At 46.9% G+C, this 18,168-nt stretch overlaps 2 protein-coding genes across 9 annotated transcripts in view; both read right to left on the bottom strand.

The window, feature by feature from the left end:
• Positions 1-2,563: 2,563 nt before the first annotated feature.
• On the bottom strand, positions 2,564-10,160 carry ZDHHC23 (zinc finger DHHC-type palmitoyltransferase 23). Of its 5 annotated transcripts, none has more exons than XM_042788968.1 (5): positions 9,988-10,160; positions 9,031-9,732; positions 8,129-8,296; positions 7,131-7,285; positions 2,564-7,041 (listed from the first exon to the last, which is right to left on the bottom strand). In XM_042788968.1, the coding sequence occupies exons 1-5, from the start codon at positions 10,092-10,094 to the stop codon at positions 7,031-7,033; spliced, it is 1,143 nt and encodes a 380-aa protein (XP_042644902.1). In that variant the 5' UTR covers positions 10,095-10,160; the 3' UTR covers positions 2,564-7,030. The 5 variants fall into 5 exon arrangements, with proteins under 5 accessions (XP_042644902.1, XP_042644901.1, XP_042644904.1 ...); XM_042788969.1 differs by lacking the exon at positions 2,564-7,041 and adding an exon at positions 7,959-8,044 and having other exon boundaries at positions 7,133-7,285; XM_042788967.1 differs by having other exon boundaries at positions 2,564-7,285.
• Positions 10,161-11,436: 1,276 nt separating this feature from the next.
• The window catches only part of GRAMD1C (GRAM domain containing 1C), a 55,239-nt gene continuing 48,507 nt past the window's right edge, over positions 11,437-18,168 (bottom strand). For all 4 annotated transcript variants that reach the window (XM_042788567.1, XM_042788568.1, XM_033005165.2 and 1 more), the window contains exons 13-18: positions 17,296-17,399; positions 16,406-16,585; positions 14,832-14,889; positions 14,217-14,327; positions 13,301-13,406; positions 11,437-11,660 (exon numbers count right to left, since the gene is read on the bottom strand). In XM_042788567.1, the coding sequence (XP_042644501.1) occupies positions 11,583-11,660; positions 13,301-13,406; positions 14,217-14,327; positions 14,832-14,889; positions 16,406-16,585; positions 17,296-17,399 (637 nt within the window). In that variant the 3' untranslated portion in view covers positions 11,437-11,582. The remainder of the gene's footprint in view (positions 11,661-13,300; positions 13,407-14,216; positions 14,328-14,831; positions 14,890-16,405; positions 16,586-17,295; positions 17,400-18,168) is intronic.

Genomic DNA, 18,168 nt, shown 5'->3' with positions numbered 1-18,168 from the left:
AGACTCTCTCTCCCCCTGGAAGCCTCTCCCAGGTAGTGCCTAGCCAGCTCCTGGAACACCTCCATCGACCCTTATGCTCCCAGGTTACTGGTGGCCTTTTCCTAAGCTGACTTCCTCCTTACCGGGGCTCGGCAACGAACACAGCAGGGCAAGTCTCCGGCCCACCCTCCATCTGGATTCACAGCACAAGGAGGATAGTGACCCAGAGGATGAAAGGTGAGGACACATCCCTTCTCAGCTAGAAAGAAGGCAGCACTACAGCCAGCCGGAGACAGGACACACTGCAGCTGTAAGGGGAGTAGCAGGAGCATGGAGCAGAAAAGCGGATGATCCCGCATGCAGCCTGGTCTTGGCGCTAGCAACAGGCTGAGCAGGCATTGAATCTACATCTCTCTCAGCTGAAAGGGTGCCCCAAACCACTGGCTACTCATCCAGTTTACTGAACTGCAGATTCTTTCCCCAGCAATGCCACACTTGCACATTTTGCCCTCAAAGCCTGCAGCTCCCACTCACCATCCGTGAAAATAATGCTGCTTACGTGGAGCATAACTCCCCTCAAAGAACTTGAGGTACAGTCAACACTTACTTTTGAAACTGGCCTTCGTCTCCAATACTCTCACCTTCTAGTGTTTTCTTCTATTATTAGTAGCTTTGAAAAGGATTCTCCTGGTAAGATGCTCTTTGGCTGGACAGTTCCAGCAGCAAGGCAGCAAACTAAGATCCAGGAGCTGTGCTTTGACATGCCTTTGCCCTTGATACTGGCAATTCAGTGCTAGGCCAGAGCTGAAGCCTCAGCTGGATGCAGCTGAGGGATAGGGATGATGTGCAGGCATCAGGCCCATTCATACCGAATATGATCTGAATCAAAGGGGAGATGAGTGGCCCCTTGACTTCTGCATTCAATCCACAGTTGGCTGAAACAACTCGTACCTCCTTGGCAGAAGCAAGGCTGTGCTTGATGGTGCTGTTGAGAGACTGCACAGGACACCCCCAAAATGCCTGGCATGATGTTAGTGTTCTGCAAATTAGAGCTCCAGCAAATGTTTCCCAGCAGGAGGGTGACACACGAGAGAGCTTGTTAGAGCAAGGAAACAGCTTCCTCAGTTTGCAGCTGTGCCAGAGCATGCCTCCTGCTCCAGCCCATGCTTAGATGCAGATGTCAATGCCTTAATGCTGGTCATCATCAGCCCACACTCTCACAGCTCAGGCACACTCCTGCCTGTCAGCTCCTTGCTTTTCTTAGCAAGAGAGGGAGGTGGCTGCACAGCCAGATTTTCCTTCTCCTTCACATGGAACAGGGGGAGGATTTTCACTTTGGTACAGCAGCAAATGCAGAACCCCAAAGTGATTGCAAACTCCCCTTCTCCCCAACCCCATCCCCTCCCAACACCTGCCCTCTGGAGCTCTTACTCGTTTTCCCAAAAAACCTCGACCACAGAAATACCTTCTTCTCAGTAAATCTGTACACCAGTCTCTTCAAAGTCTCCCAGGACCAGCTCAAACTGGATCCGAAACATTGCCTGAAGTATTGAACAATTTCCTCTGCTCCTCCCAAAGACGACTGTAGCTGGGGACAGTCATCAGACTGGGAAGGGTCCATGAACCACTGCACTCTGATCCGCAGCTCACGTCTTCGCAGACCTGTTGCCCATCACGGATACCAGCCGCAGTAGCACACCTTGGCCTTCCCCAGCATGTGAGCTGCCACTCCAGACATGCTCCTGCTGTGCAGGGGAAACACGGCAAGTCAAGAAGGGGAAAAATAAAAGCTGGGGAGAGACAGTAGTGTCATGTATCCCTGTCATCAGCATTGGAATTAATGAAGCCGGTGGCTGCTGGGGTGTCAGCAGCAGGACACCCTTCTGCACGCACCACTCTCACCCAACTACAAACGTGGTTCACTGCTACTGCAAGGACTGTGTTGTCAGCAAGTGCAAAGTAATCTTCAAAGAGAAACAGCTGAGCGGCAGACAGAAGTGCCGCAAGGCAACTCAAAGCAGAGCTCTGGGAACAAAAGGCACCTATGATTCTACTCATTAAAAGTCATCTTGCCTTTCAACAGATGTCCCAAGATACCAACAGAATCAAAGGCTACATCTCTTCCCACTATCTGCACAGAGATTATCCACATCATTTCCAAACTATGGCTTAGAAGAGGGCTTAAAGAGATTGTTCCTTTTTGGGATTCTGGATGTATTGTGTGGGCAGGTGTAAGAGGGAAATCAAGACACTAGACAAGAAGGCTAGGAACCTGATCGGACACTGATGATGGACTTGCTCACTGGATGCAAGGTCCTGGTTCAAATCCCCACTGCAGGGGAATATCCCTGGTTTCCAGGGTGGTGAGGACTATCAGCAGGTCTCTATTTCATCCCAACACCAACAAACCCAAAAGTCAACTTTTGCAGAACCAGAAGAACACTTGATTCCTAGCTTCTCCTTAGCCTGTTGCTTCCTTGCTCCCAAGTCCAGCTCACAGCTAAATAGCCATGAGACGATGGCAGCTTTTGGTCATTTGACCTGGCTGAGTGCATTGGCATAAATCAACAGGCCACTCCACAGATCACTTCTAATAATTTATTTTGATTCATAATTGCATCCATTTGGAAACACCGAATATGATGCAAAATGGACACAAACACACATACCCCCCCAGTCCTTTCAACAAAGCTCACAAATATGTTTCACAAAGTTTCTCCCTGAAACTTAGGGTGGAAAAACAAAAAAAAAAAACACAAACAAACCAAAAACCCACCCCAGTCTCCAAGGTAGACAGTTATTCCAGAGCCCATCATTCTTCACATTATCATTAGAGGAGTTCCATAAAGATGGTATCTTGGGAGGCTGAATTCCCACATTTCAGAAAGAACCTCACCTGTCCGCAGAAAGAGTTTTGCTGTACAAACATCCTGGTAGTGGAACAAAATCCTAGGAAACTGTAGTGTTCTTCACCGAAAGCAATACAGGAAAACACATCCATAATCACACATGCTTCCTGCCCTAATGAAGCAATATACGTTCATATAGAAGGAAAAAAACAAGCACATTATTAAGACATTAGGCAGTGAGGCATTATCCATTTTATCTTCCGAAATTTGACAGCAAATGGTTTCATTAAGACACTTGAAAGCAACCTGCTTTGAAGGGAAAAAAAAAAAAAAAAAAAAAAAAAGCACCACCATAGCACAAAGGCTGAAATGTGATTAGGAGTCACAAGCAGCGCCAGCTCAGGCTCACCAGTGACTTTTGTCATTTGAGGACAAGTTAAATGGAGAAACAGTTGATGTGGGGAACTGTGACTTGCCTACAAAAACGTATGATGTAAGAAGACATAGTTAGGAGTGCCAAGCTGCCATTTACAGGGTGTATCTAATGGTGCACAGTTGTTAGCATAGTCACCAAACAGTAGGGTGTTGGCATCTGGACACAGCGAGTTTAACAATACAACAGCAGCAACATCAGAACCCTGGCCTGCAGAAGTCCATGCTATTTGTGAAATAAAAATATGCCTCTTAAAAGGTGAAGGTTAAAGCAGGATAAACTAATTTCCAAGTCCGAGCAGAGAAACATCAAGGCCAGCTGTTACCAAAATCCCTCCCTGCTTCTGACCAGCTCTGGGTCCTCTCTTCTCACACAGGGAAAACTTTTCAAGGGCCAGCAGGGCACTGTTTTCTGTGCTGCCAGGTACGTGCACACCGTGTAACAGGTGAGACACTGGTCTGTGCCTCAAGGCTGCACACACCACCCACAAGTCAGCTGTCAAATGCAGCCCGTTCCCACACCCAGGCAGTGTGGATCTAGGCGGCCACTAACAGCGAGCCTGGGGACTGATTCTTTGTGCCTTGGTTCTAACATTTTTCTACCAGTGCGGCCAACAAGCTCAGCAAGAAAACACTCAGAAAAGAAGTTGTCCTTTAGTGCACAAGACATCACAACAGACTGCTCTGGCTATAAGCACAAAAGGAGCATTACCCTTCAAAGGCTTCTTGCTAATTCTCAGGGATATTAAAGGGATATTAAAAGGAGAGCTCCAAAGTAGGCATCTGAAGCTCCCAACTCTTCCACCCTTTTAGATATCCTGTTACTTCATGTTTCTCATCTCCCAAGGCATTCACAAGGTAAATCCTCTCAGGAAGAAGCCAGGATGGTAAACAGAAAACATGTCCTTAAAGAAGGTCACCATTGCTATGCAGATTACAGCCACTTGAACTTCCTATTCACTGGGGAATCAGCACTACATTCTCCTCCTAAAGAAACCCAGCCTTGCAACCCTTTTAGTGTCCTGAATGGTTCCAGTTCCCTCTGGAGTGAGTGCAAAAATAAAATTTACTTCAGCACTTTACACCCGCTACACTGGAGCGAGCTTGACCAAGATATGAAGTGATTACATCAGTCCAATGTCTTTTGTTCCTAATCTGCACTCCAAAATCCACGCTGCCTGGGAGAACACCCCAGAAAGTCTCAGTGTAAGCAGTTCACACAAAATCTCCCACACCAGAGCTCACTAAGAGACACGGGACAAGGCTACACTGACAGACAGGCTGCAAAGTAGTAATTAATCTCTGCCTGTGGGAGAAAGTGAGCACAACAGGGTCAGGCACTGCCAGGGAAATGATCTGCGATCTGCTCTGCTTTCTCCCAGCCAGGAGTAGCGGGACTCAGAAACCACTTATCTCAAACCTGCTAAGCACTCAGAGCTCCTTCAGCTCACGAGCGCATGATTGATTTTGCACATGGAGCTCACAGGCACAGAGAGGTTGGCTACCTCCACTGCAGGGGCTCATTTAGCCCAGAAGGTCATTCTGCCTTAATCTTCCTAAGCGCCAGCAGGACGAGATCTGGGAAGATCACAAACCTGCTAGCCCACAGCATCCTCATCTCCAGGGTTGCCAAGCTCCAGTTCATCTCAGCAGGCACCACAAAACGCATATGTGCCATGGAAACATTTACAGACAACTCATGTGGAGGCAAGGTCTTTATGTGAATTTAAACTCCTAGGGTCAGGCTCCAAGCTCCAGTCAGAAGGTCACAGAGGAACAATTAGCACAGCCCAGCTGGGTGCCTGTGGTCAGAAACCTCTGAGTGTGTTTGGCTAGAGGCAGAAAGCAAGAGCGGAGTCCCCTTTACCTCCTTATAAAGGGCTGCTCACTGGATGAAAAGGGGTAAGAGGAAATAAGGAATACTCAGTAACTCTTTCTGCACAGCCACATTCCAAGTGCAGCTGCTCCTCAATTATCTGCTGCTTATAGAAAGTGCCACTTGAGGAAACTAAACAGTGCAAAGAGGGACATGGTCTTCACCTTAAAGTAGGACATGCAGTCAGGAGCACACACTCCGAATACAGCAGGGATCTCAAGGGACATCCCTAACTCTGCTACCTTGTGGCACCACACGCCATCCATTCGTTCTTCAGAGACAGTGCACGGCAGTGCACACTGCATTTGCATCACTCGGCCAACATCCCCCAGCTGCCTGCTACAGAAGCAGTGTCAGGGGTTGGTATGATCTATGCACACTGCACACACATCTAATCATCAGTAGATACGACAAGGCTCTTCCCCCTCCTCCTGCATCTCAGGCCCAACCCAAAACCCTTGTGCCATGGTCCCAGGCTCTTCCAGCCAGACCTTTCGTATTATTGCAGGGCCAAACACTAAGGATTTATAAAACAAAAAGCAACAAAAAATACCCCACCCACAGAAAGCAGAAACCATCACCACCAAAACCTTGTGATTTCCGCTGAAGCTCAAGTCCAGGCAATAATACAGTTGCAGGCTGATGAGGAACAAGTGGCATTCTTGCAGAGCACATTTAATACATCCATTCACCGGCCAGTGCAGGTCATCTATCCCCAAACCAGACAGCTCTAACACATCCTCTCCCTACATATGCAAAAACTAAACTGTCCCTTGACTTCCTGGCTTCAGAAAAATCGATCTACAGTCAGGCAGCTCCACCGTGACCGGGTTGGGAGGAGATAGGATCACTATGTTATTAGCAACACAACCAACAAAGATGATACCTCCCAAAAGTGCTGCTCTTCAAATTGTCTACTCTGCCACAGACTCCTTCCTCCCACAGAGGGAAGGAAGAAAGGTGGTTTCCATAAAGCTACAGTAACACCAGACAGCACTCCTATTTTTCCCTCACAGTCCACTGTTACATGTTGCTTCAAAGCATCTCCTTATTTGGTATATTTACCTGCTGTCTCACGTCACAGTCCGTAATCAGAGCAGAAACACTTTGAGGGACATGAGCCAAGCCTTCAAACCAACACAGTCCCAGCTCACAGAAAGAACAATGAGATTGAAGTCTTCTCACCCCATCAGACAGATGGGGATGGAATAACAACTGTAGGGATCAAGAGGCCAAGGGATCTTAAATCCCTACAGGAATGCTGTTCACAAAGGCACTTAATACAAGCACGTATACAGCAGGATGGAATAGAAGATAGAAAAAAATAAATAAATACACCAGAGAGGAGGGAGCTGCTCAGTGACTGCCTAGACAGTCCCTTTTAGACAAAGAGCCTGGCTTCTGTGGTGGTCCATCTGTTACCCGCATTAAAAGTTCATCCTCCTGACATCTCTGAAATGTCGCACGCAGGTATGAGCCAGGGATTCCTTAACCTCTGCAGGAATCAGTGCACGCTCTGAAGTCCAGCAGCGGGTTCCTCTTTATGTCAGGATTCACCCCTAACAAAAACTCAAGTTCTCAAAACCTTGTGCTCTTCTTCCTGCTGAGCTGAGCTGCACAAAGCTTCCCACAGTGGAAAAAGGCAGCAGGCTCCTTCTCTCCAGGTTTGTGCATATGGCTTACTGTTTTCTGCATCCTATTGCTGGCTGACAGCACGAGAAGAACCATTCTGCCCGGGAAAGCCTCTGATGTTGTCGGTGATGGGATAAGCAGTCCGTACACCGACCGCGAAGGAAGGGTGTGGGAGGAAGGAGTCCTAGTGGAGGGGGCCGTTCCCCCGCTAAAGAAAGTCAGTCAACGTCATCTGCAGAAAGAGGGGTGTCACACGATGTCTTCAGCAGAGCGCTGTGGAGGAGAAGACCCCAGGCTCAAGAAATGGCCCCAGTTGCATAGGAAACCCCTGTTATACTGGCCAGTGTCTATCACTAACCCACCCAGGAGCCTGCGCCCAGTGTTGTCCCGCAGAGCCAGCCGAGCTTCCCTCTCAGTCACGTTGTAGCTGATGTTCAACAGCTGGATAAGGAGGATGTATCCCATGCCAGCTGTTACAATGGCACAGTACCACACACAGGTGAACGACAGAGCAGAGCTGGCAGCAGGGAAAAAGATGGGAAGGAAGCCATTTAGTTTTGGAGCAGCTGCTTTGGAGTGACTTTCCCCGGTAATCACTATCTTTTCAAATCCCTGTCTACATCTGCCACAGTGATCTCACTTTGCTGCTTTCACCAGATAATCCTTCAAGGCTTTCTCAAAATTAAATCTTCAGGGCTTACTTAATGAGAGCTTTTAGCACTACCAGAGCTACCCCTGCACATTGCTATCGCACTGCCTAGCTCTTTACTCTTACTGTTGTAAAGGTACTCGGTCCTTATTTAACTACACAACGGTGCTAACACTCTACAGATCATGAAATGGAGTACGGAAGAAGGTCGAGTCACTTGTGCTAGTGCACTCTGCCCATCAGTGGTAGCGCCAGTCTCTAAAATCGTGTCCAACACTTCTTGCCACCCTCCCTGCCAGACGAGGCATATTAACACTGTCTGTTCTAAACTGATAACTCAGAGGGACAGTCACTAGATAAAGAGTGAGGGAAGAGAGAGACAGCACACAGATTCCAGACTGTCAGACTGTTACCTGCATCTGGGTGCAAGCATATTTAAGGGTATATCTAAATAGGACACAATAAAGACTTCAAATCCCAGCTCCTCCAACAACTTTTTCCAAATAAACGGTGAACTCTGCCCGAGTCTCAAGCTCCCTACCTTGGCAAAAGCCGTTATGTATCCCTGCTTTCCAGAGCTTATTAGGGAGCACTTTTTGGTCAGGTTTGTCAGCCAACAGCACTGGCCTAGAGCACAGAATGAAGAACAAGAGCTAAGCTGCCTGACCAAGCCCGTGTCCACCCCAGCTCTCTCCCAGCCAGATGTCTCACCTGTAGTCAGAGTAGGCTCCGGGGCAGTAGAACAATGCCACAAATGGAGTTCGGCCCCTACAGACAGTGTGCAGGGTCAACGTAATCCCATACACAGAGGTGAGCATGAAGAAGGAGAGTGCAAGGATGAACGCGTGGTGGTTCTGCTCCCCTACACAGCTGTTAATCCTACAAAAGGAAAGAAGAGATTACTTTGCTTGAAAAGAAAAGAAGCTGGCTTCTCTCTCCTCTTCCCTCCCCCAGCTGTCAAAGAACCTCATTTCCAAGGTGCTTATATACAACACAGGTTAAGAACCCAGAAACAGTTCAGAGAAGCTTTATAGCTTTTTATAGAGAGGTTATAGGCACAAATCAATAGACCAGTAGGGTAACAGTGGTAGACCATTTGCCTCAAACTTTTAGCAAGTGTTGCATCCTTTGCTGAGATCCTTCTATAGTCTATACCCTACTGCTCCTTGGTTCCAGTATTACATGCGCACACAGGCAGGTCTGGGCTTCCATTCCTGGGAGAGTACTAATGCAAGTTAACTGCAGGATTGCTAGTGCTCCACGGACCAAAAAGTTGTAAGGAAAAATAAAATAAAAATAAAAAAAAAAAGACCACAACCCAGATGAAAACCAGTAGAGAACCAAAGGCAATTCTGAAATACACTATAGAAGTTACCAACTATCAGGTCAACTCACAATAAACAAAGTTATTTAAATTGGGCTTTAAAACGGTAAATTTGTATTTACCGTTTTAAAGCACGTCACCAGATCTTGCACATAACAAAAGCAACCCCGTTCAAGAGGGACTGTAAAAAAAAAGAAGCTAACTTAAAAAGGGGGGGGGGGGGGGGGGGGGGCAGGAAGACAGAGGGAGAGAGAGAACACACACGTAACCTCAGCAGTGCAAAACCTACCAGACACAGTGATGGTCCAGTCTCCTTACACACCTGCCGCAGAGCCGGCAGTGCCCTGCTCGGGCTGGCCTGACCAGCTGGCATTTAGTGCACCAGTCCTTTTTCACACCCTCTGGCTCCTCGGCTGACATCCTGGAATAGCCTTTGGTCTCCCCATTCACAGCACGGCCGCTGGCAGCTCCTGAGGTGGAGACGCCATGGAGCCCGTTGGAGCTCCCTCGAACGCTCTTGCTGAGCAAACCCTGGTGCGATGACCGCTGGTCGCTCGCTGGGAGGGGAAGGTAGCCAGGGTCCTTCTTGGCTCGGGACAGGGCTGCAAGCATAAGGATTAACCCGCCGGTGAGAGCGACCACTTGGGAATGCCCCACATGGCCTCGGGGAACCACCTCCTGGAGAAACACGTAGTACATGTAGCCCAAGGAGAAGAGCCCCAGGCTCAGGAAGAAGAGGGTCCGCTCCTTCCTCCTGTGGGTGAGGTAGTAATACCAGAGCACCACCACGGGCAGAGACGTCAAGATGACGAGCCCCAGCAGGAAGTGCAGGGCGGCAACGTGGAGGAAGACCGGCAGCAGCACGAGAGGCGGCACGAGGCTGACGTTGATCCTCACGGCCCCTGCGAACCAGGGGACCCGCACCCGGTCCGCGACGCTGTCGGCAATTCTCTCCAGAGCTCCCGGGGGCAGAGGTCGGCACGTCAGCCACCTGTCAGGGGGGGAAGCCCAGGCGCCGGCTAGCAGGCGGGCAGCCGCCCGCCCCGGGCCCTTCCCCTGCCTCGTCCCGCTCCGGCCGCCGGCCCCCGCCCGCCTCCCCCCCCCCCCACCTTCCCTTCTCTCCCCCGCCAAGTTTCCCGAGAGGAAGCGGCACGCAGCTCCCCTCAGGGCGGCAGCCCCCGCCAGTCGAGGGGACCGCCAGAGCCCCCCGTGGGCGGCCTCTGGGCTGGGGTCGCGGAGCCGTTACCTCTCGCAGCCCTCGTCCAGGTCCTGGCAGTCGCAGCAGCACGCCGCCAGGTGGTTCCTCTCGCCCCTCCGGTCCACGTACTCGCAGCAGCAGAGGGGTTCCTCCATCCCCGCGACCCTCCCTCAGCCGCTGCTGCCGCCGCCGGGCCGGGGCTCGCACAGCGGCAGCGCCGCCACCGCGCCGCCCCGCCCCGCCCCCCCCACCGCCCTCAGCCGCAGGTGCCTCGCGCCCGCCACCGCCTCCTCCAGAGGCCCCGCCCCTTTCGGCAAAGCCCGGCCGCCATTGGCCGCCCGCGCCGCCGGCACCACCCCCCGGCGGAGGTGTGCGGGGGGGAGGGGGGTGAGGGACAAACACACACACACACACACACCCCCCCCGCCGCCCCGAGCCCATCCACCTGACGGCGGAATGGCCCAATGCCTGCCCGGGTGGGGCGGGGCCGGCCGTGACGCGGCGGCACCTGGCTTAAAGGGCCAGCGCAACAGGTGGCGCCCCCGGGGTCCCGCCGCGGGGTCCCGCCGCCGGGGGACAGGCCCCGACCCTGCCCCACCTGCGGACGGGGGAGACGAGACGGGGGGAGCTTTGCTGCTCCCCGGGGTTGGACACGCACAGCTGGGGAAGTTTCCCACCGCCCCTGGGTAAGCCTAGCCCACGCAGGGTTTTGCCCCAGGCCCCCCCACTCTGGGACTCGAGCACCCCCAACACGCACGCCCTAACCCGCCCTGGGGTGCAGGGAGTGGAGCTCAGCTGTTTGGACAGACAGAGCACCACTCCAGCCAGCACCGACCTACAACCCCCGCCTGAGCCCAGAGGGATGGTGCCGTTTCCCTCGCTTTTAATTTCCATCTTCCTTCTCTCGACCTGCTTAGAAAAACGCTTGAAGACAGAAGAAAAGGTGTTTCATCATCAGTGGGCACACCACGCTGAAGCACTGAAGAGCAGCCCTCGATGGAGGGAAAATACCAAGGGCTGAAATTTCTCTGGGAGAGCTAGAAACATATGGCAGAAGGCAGACTGCCAAAGCACAGAGTATGCAATAGATTTAGCAAAGAGGTATCAAGCATTTTCCTGTTTAGTTAATTAATCTTAAAAATATTCATCCTTAAAAGATGGTGACTTATTTTACAAGGTCCCCATGACTAAAAAAAGCATATAAAGATCCTGTGGCTGTGAAACCACTACCTGTTCTTTTTCTCCAAAACACTCTTCACTGGCAGTCATTTTTTGAGTCGACATAAGAAGCTCCAATTTCATTAAAGACAAGCCCAGCTCTCCGCTGAGGGTGTTCTCCCCTCCTCCAAAATTTGCAGATCCATTAGCCAGCAGTACAGCTGCCCTGGCTCACTCACCATGGGATTTGAAAGCTCTGCACTGTTTGTAAGCGAGACTTCCCCCGATACCGGGCTGGCAGGAGACAGATCACCAGGCTATGGGAATGCGGAACCCAACTTACTTCTTCCAGAAACCTTTATTCCAGGCAGCTTTTGAGCCAAATAGTAACAAGTCCAAAGGTGACAGTTGCAATCCCTACCCCACAAGTCCTCACACACACATCTGGTTCTTCCACCATCTTGAACGGAAACCTGATGTGGGTATTAACTCTCAGTCTTGCTGCTCTGTGTCCTGTTCAAGTGGTCAAAGCTTCTTTGGAGCATGGAAAGGGAGATCTTTAGCTGTGAAGATACAACCATCACATTCCCTCAATTACTTAAGTTAGTCGTCTGCATGGATGAGCAATATCAGGAAAATAACGTCTCCCTCCTCCTTTTCTTTTAAATATTTCATGCAATTTCCTCCTCTCTGTTTCTATAAACAGCTGTCTTACTGTGCTGTCCTAACAGCTATGCTCTGTACAGTTTATAATTACTGACAGCCCAGTAAGATAAAGTCTTAACACCTTGCCAGACGACAGTGTGGAAGATAAGCCACCCCACTCGTTTTTAGTCACAGTTAATGTTCACAGCAAATACTCCAAGGAACATGGCAGCAAAGCATGAATTTTCTTTTAATACCTGGCCCACCCAGTACATTTTGGTGCACAAAATGCATTTAGATTATTGACAACCCTTAGAAAATGCAAGGTAACAGGCACAAAGATGTGTCATGACTTCTAGACAAGTGTTATTTGGGATGAAAAAGGTGGTTGAATCCTCACCTTTTTTTTTTTTTTAGTTGTTGGTTTGTTTTCAGGTTTTTTTTTTGTGTACTCTGGGTGTTCAAAAGAAGTTTAACACTTCAGAATTGGAAATTGTTTGGGTAGTAAGCAGAGAAAATTAAAAGGGCATGGAAAACAGGAAATTAGTTTCTACAGTGAAATTACCAGCAACTCAGCAGCTTGTTTAAATTGTGATCAAAATGGTTAAGAGATTAATAGCAATTTTGTGTGCAGAGACACCTCTGAACAAGCAATATAAAAAATGGCTTCTTTTTCTACTCTTCTTTAGTGCGTGGGAGAACACAGAGCAAACTGGTGATGGATAGAGGTATATGTGAACTCCCCCACAGCCTTCCTAATCTAATAATTTCTTCTGTCACATTTTAAGGTTTAATAAAATAACTTAAAATCAGAACATTCATAGGTTATAAGTAAAAAACATAGTATGAATTTACTGTCCTTCATTTACCGAGTTGAAATTTCAGCCTAGGGGTTTACCAGTCCTCAACTTCAGAATTAGAAAGACAAAACAACATTCAACAACTTTATTTTTTTTAATATAGTGTTTGTAGTATATAAGAGCCTGGAAGTGTAAATTACTGAAAAGGAGGATTAACACCATATCTATGGAGCCTCTCAGAAACATATGGTCTGTAGAATTTATTTTTCACTGGAGATCAGGTGGCCCATTGATACCAAGACTAAGTGAAGCTCTCACCAATATGTAGAAGAGTAGTGGGAAGCAAAAGCCAGGATACACCTGAATGATGAAATCCCATAATGAGGTGGGCAAATACTTAACATTATGTTTTGAGTCTTCTTGGAAAATAGGATCTGTTTTTAATTACTCCAGTCTTTGCTTGGTCATGATTCAGAACTGCATCAACACGTTCATCAATAAAGGTACTTGACAGGTTTAAGGAAGTTGACATGAATATTTAATCTTAGTCTAAAAGAAAAAAAGAGCCCCCAGCCAAAACATGAGCAACACGAGCACTGCCTAGATAACAAATTCAAGCCTAGGACAAAACAGGTCAAGGAGTCATGAAAACTTTAGTTTGCACCAGAAGACATAAAACAAAAACTGTGACAGTGTAAGGGAGAAAACCTGAGTTGCTGAGAAACAAGAATATCACCAGGAAAGACTGGCAGACCTACCTGCTCAAGCATTTCAATTGAGTCTCTTAAAACTCCCTTCACATGCTTAACCTGTTCCTTATCATACTGAGGGATCTCTTCTTTTGATACCATTTCTGGGGATATGCTGAAAGAAATTGAGATCCCATCAGAAACATGAAGCAAGCACCTTCAATGCCTTTCTAAAAGCAACTACTCTCTGCCACCATCGCTCTGCCACTGCTAAAAGCATCTTTTTCCAAAAGCCACATAAAAAGCTGCCTGCAGTTGAATTTCAGTCCCTGTTGCCTTGAAGATACTATCTCAGACCTTTGTAGACAACAGCCACCAAGAACAAATGTGCTTGTGTTATATCTACAATGTAAGTTCTCACACTTCAGAGGGCAAGATCTTTCTTATGAAGGTTACCACACCACTTCCATACTCAAGATCAAGTTATGGTTTAACTTGTTGCTGATACCATATTCAAGAGAGGAAGCAACATCCGAGCCTCTTCATGTGTCTGAATACAAAAGGCTCCTAAAACGGAAGTTTGAGGGGGAGAGGAGATTTCGCAGGAGACTCACAGAAAGGCTAAAAAGCTAAATGAATCTTTAACATTACATTTGAGATCATGCTGGTTCACACAGGATGAAGTGAACGCTCTGATTCTGTGATCAGCACTATGATATTCACAGAAGATGAGTCACAGCAGGGTGATAAATGCAAGTTAAGGTTAACACTCCCCCAAAAAACAGCTTGTCAAAGGAGAAATTTATTACTGCAAGATGCAGTCAGACATGTCACTAGATACCAGCATAGACCACAGAAGAGCAGCAAGCCCCAGCAGCTTTTGAAAACTTAACATTGAGTTTCATTGTTCAAAATATATTTCTTTAGATCAGATTCTCACATAAGCTGATGAAGAAAGAAATCAAATATTGTAAATTCAACTTACTTCAAAGAGCTTTCTTCCTGAAGTTGGACATGATAGAGGGACTGAGCTGCATGCTCTATCTTTGACAGTTTGAGAAACAGTGTTATATTCAGCAAGACCAAGAGCAGCAAACTGTAGAGAGAAGAGAACAGAAATCAAATCCTGTAACAATTACAGTTGTAATGCTACAGAAAGAAGATCTGGGCTACAAACAGCAAAGAGAATCCTTCTGGGCGAAGAAAATGCATGGGGCAACATTATACTGAATATAAAGATCTATTCAAACAATTCTTAGCAGTTAGCATTAAGCTGCGTAATAGCAACCAATAGGAATGACAACAGTGTCTCCTTTTGGAACTTTTAAAACTAGGAATGGGTAAATTCTAGACCTTTTTTTTTATAGGATCAGACCTAAGTAAACCTGCAAGGTAGACTAGTTTGGCAAGTCATCATTTTCATTCCATGCATCGCTTCAGTCAATCCATTCCCCTCCTATACCTGAGTGCTCCATTCAAATTAGGTTAGAATCTGTCATGCTACATGAAACGTTAGCATGCAAGTGAGGTACAGACGAATACAGATAAAGACCAAGATGAGCTTGAGTCAAGACACATTTTAATGCAAATGAGTACTTACAAGACACTCATTGCTACAATGATGGTGGTAGTCCTACTTACAGCATCTCTTTTCCTTCCTATAGGGCATGGAAGAGAAGGAGGTTAAAAAGTACTGAAGAACATTCCTAAAGGATGCCTGTAGATACATGTCAGTGCCCAGCATTTCACACAGAATAGCTCAACAGCTTCTGATGGAAAAAAATAACAGATCACGTGGGTGCACAGGATCATCTCCAACATTCACTAAGGCATTTTTGCAGTCATCTCAGACAAGTCAGCTGGTCAGTCGGACTCTTCCATCAGGAGCATGATTCTACCAGTATGCTGGGGAGCACACAGTGCTGGGACATGTTCACATTAAACCTAGATAACCCGAGAAAGTTACAGTCCATCCATTACTAACACTCATTCAGCACATAAGCTGCTAGTCACACATGAGCAGAGTACAGGCTGAAAAGCGGATTTTCTCCTGCCCACATTAGTCTTTCTGACCACCACCGTCAAATCAAGTTCTCCTGTGACTTGTCCTATCCTTACTGGCTTGGTTTATATATCGGCCTGAAGACACTTTCAAAAGAGCATCTGCTAGTCGTCAGGCAACAGGGACCAGACACAAGTGAGGGAGAGGAAGTGTGCATGTCCTCCAAACGGCACAGCAATCACCTACCGCTGTGGCCAGGCTGACCTTTACATACAATTACATGTTCTCCTGAAAGAGTCCCTTACATTCAGGTTTCCTGCCCTGGACAAAGGGCAGACATGAAAGCTGTAGTGTATACCGAGACAGACACACTCACCTGAAAATGTGGAGCAGCAGTAGCAAAGTTAAGTGACCAGGAAGTAATCTCAGTTAGGTAAAGAGTCCATTACACATGCTGTTGATCCAAGCATTCTCTCAGTGCTATACTCAGTGTTGCCTCCCCCTTTAGGAAAGAGCACTTTCTCCTATTTCAGTGTTTACAATTCAACCTGTGTCACGAAATCCACCATTCTCTGGTACACATTAGTGCACATATGTTCCTCACCTCAGCAGGTGTAGCTAATGTTGTATATGCTAGTGGCCAAGTCTATCATGCCTACAGGCAGTGGAAATGCAAGAAACACTTCGGTGACTCAGAAGTTACAGAAACGCATGGGAAAGCATGGACTCCTTAACATAAAAAAGTATATTAAAAAAATTAGATGACAGGGCCAAGAAGTGAGTGACAAATTTTAATCAGCTCATGACTTGGGTATGCAGTTATTTGAAGAAATAAAGCAATTTTTCAGCAACTTTACAGAAGTCTGGTTAAATTTCCTTCTGATCCCATCTCATTTTCAATCCTATGCAGCATTTTAGGTTCTGTTTGGGTTTTGTTTGAAAAACGTAAGGTGAGATTAGGTTTGATTTCATGAGATAATCATCATAAAAGTGACCATGCATGCTCCAAATCTATTTTATGCAAGCTTGAACACACTAAAGAATTTGCCACACACCAATTAGATAAAAACAACGAGAGTAAACATACATGCAAGTATTACACTTGCACTAGTTTAAGAGTTAAGCTTTCTTGAACACACCTTTTGGAAAACACTTGATGTAAAGATTCCTACCTATTATGCTGCCCTGGGACTCTATTCCCATGTCACCAGAGGAGTGTTGGGAAGAACGTTTGGGAAGTGATTCTGCCAGACTCCGGTGTAAAGTGCGTCGTCTTCGTCTCAGGGCAACTAATTTTCCAGAGTCTTCTATGGACTGATTAATTGCATATTCCTCCATTAGGAGATCTGATTCTGCAGTGGAAAAAATAAGGTTACTGAACTTTCAAAAGAAAAGCTGAAAAGCCTGGCACTGAAGGCTTAAATTGAGATGTGGAGGGTGGCAGCAAGAGGAATAAGCACACCTTCTAGTAAATGAACTTAAAGCAGGTAATTGACATAAACTACACCTTGACCTGTACTACCTATCCTATTTACTAGAGGGCACTTCATACACTTTTCAGATATGGTGTACATTCAGCCTAGGCAGGATTGTTTAATGAAACGTTAGACAACAGTTGGAGGAGCGCTTCAAGACACTGTTAGACTGAGACTAGGAATTGTGTTAGACCGTGAGCCTGCAGCCGTGGCTGGCCAGGCTGTTAACAGACATAGGCAGGGAGCCTGCCAAGTGCCCCTGCTTCTCTTCTCATACCCACAATCAAGGAAATACTTAAAAGATAAGCACACGCAGTTGAGAGTAACAGCTTTCCTGCTGCTCCTCATGTTTCCTTCAGAAAGCAATTATGACAAAGTACACAAGAGCTCCATTAGCACTAAGCTACAAGGCTTCTTCCTCACCCTATAACTGGCAGATCTATTGATGACAAAAACTTCTGACTTCAAGATTCCTTTGGTGTTTCCTTCTTTTCAAGCAATTGTTTAAAGGAATCGAGTTTGACAGATGTGAAAACATACATAGGAAAGGTCACCTCCTTACTCCAGCAAAGAAGAAAACGCCTCACCAAGTTGTTTGAAGTTTTCCTGTATTCCTCCCCAGGTATTCTTCTCGATTACAGATTTGACAAGGCCCCAAGGCTGTTTCTTGTACTTCACTTCTGCAGAAACCCTAATAAACAGAATTCAATAATGAAAGAGTGCTCTTCTAGGTAGCACAGTGATAGCAGAAATATCTTATGAGAAGCAGGTCTCTAGCTTATGTCCATAATCTGAAATATCAACTGGAACTGCCTTGGCTTTCCACCTGGGCAGCACTTACACTGAAGCAAGGCAAGAGACAGACAGTAGCAAATACAACATATCTAGCTAAAGCCTCAGGAGATCTGAATGTTCAAATTATGGGAAACATTTTCAAGTGTTTTCCTTCAGACTCGCATAGAATTTCTCTCCTCTGAAGTGTTCTCATTTTAACCTACATTTAAAATAGGCTTAAGGCTTTCAGATCATAAAGTCCTGCTTTTTCCTCTGTATGTGTTTACCTGATCTATTACATGGGGGCTGCAGTGGCAGCAGATGAAATTCATTATCACCACTCATGCACCAAGTGCTTAGATCCTACCCTGAAAAGACAGAAATTAAAATCTGTCTTTCTGTGAGCATGACAGAAGGGAAGTGACATTCCTTCCTTCCCTTCCCTAGGTCAAGTTAATCAATAATGCTTCCAAGAAGAGAAATAAATTGGAGCAGAATCCTTCAGAGGGCTGCTTTTAACAACTGAATGAATCCCAAAGCTCTTCATAAAGGACAAAAGGATAGCCTGTGATCTTGGTTTAAGTGAAAAACACTGACCATCCCAGAACACGCTTTTTTTTTTCGACATTATCAAATAGTCACCCAAATCAATGCAAGCCCACTGTGTTTCTATTCTAATAGAACAG

This window comes from Tyto alba, unplaced genomic scaffold (genome assembly GCF_018691265.1).
Source record: "Tyto alba isolate M040663 unplaced genomic scaffold, T.alba_DEE_v4.0 Super-Scaffold_14, whole genome shotgun sequence".
In the NCBI taxonomy this organism is placed as follows: Eukaryota; Metazoa; Chordata; class Aves; order Strigiformes; family Tytonidae; genus Tyto; species Tyto alba.
This window is presented reverse-complemented; position numbering and strand designations above follow the sequence as displayed.

Bases quoted from the DNA above. Each gene is read 5' to 3' on its own strand.
- ZDHHC23 (XM_042788967.1), bottom strand. From the start codon at position 10,094: ATGGAGGAACCCCTCTGCTGCTGCGAGTACGTGGACCGGAGGGGCGAG. The intron at 9,733-9,987 runs GTAACGGCTCCG...CCCCCCTGACAG, and splicing joins CTGGACGAGGGCTGCGAGAG to GTGGCTGACGTGCCGACCTC. The intron at 7,286-8,128 runs GTGAGACATCTG...CCCTGCTGCCAG, and splicing joins GGAGCCTACTCTGACTACAG to CTCTGCTCTGTCGTTCACCT.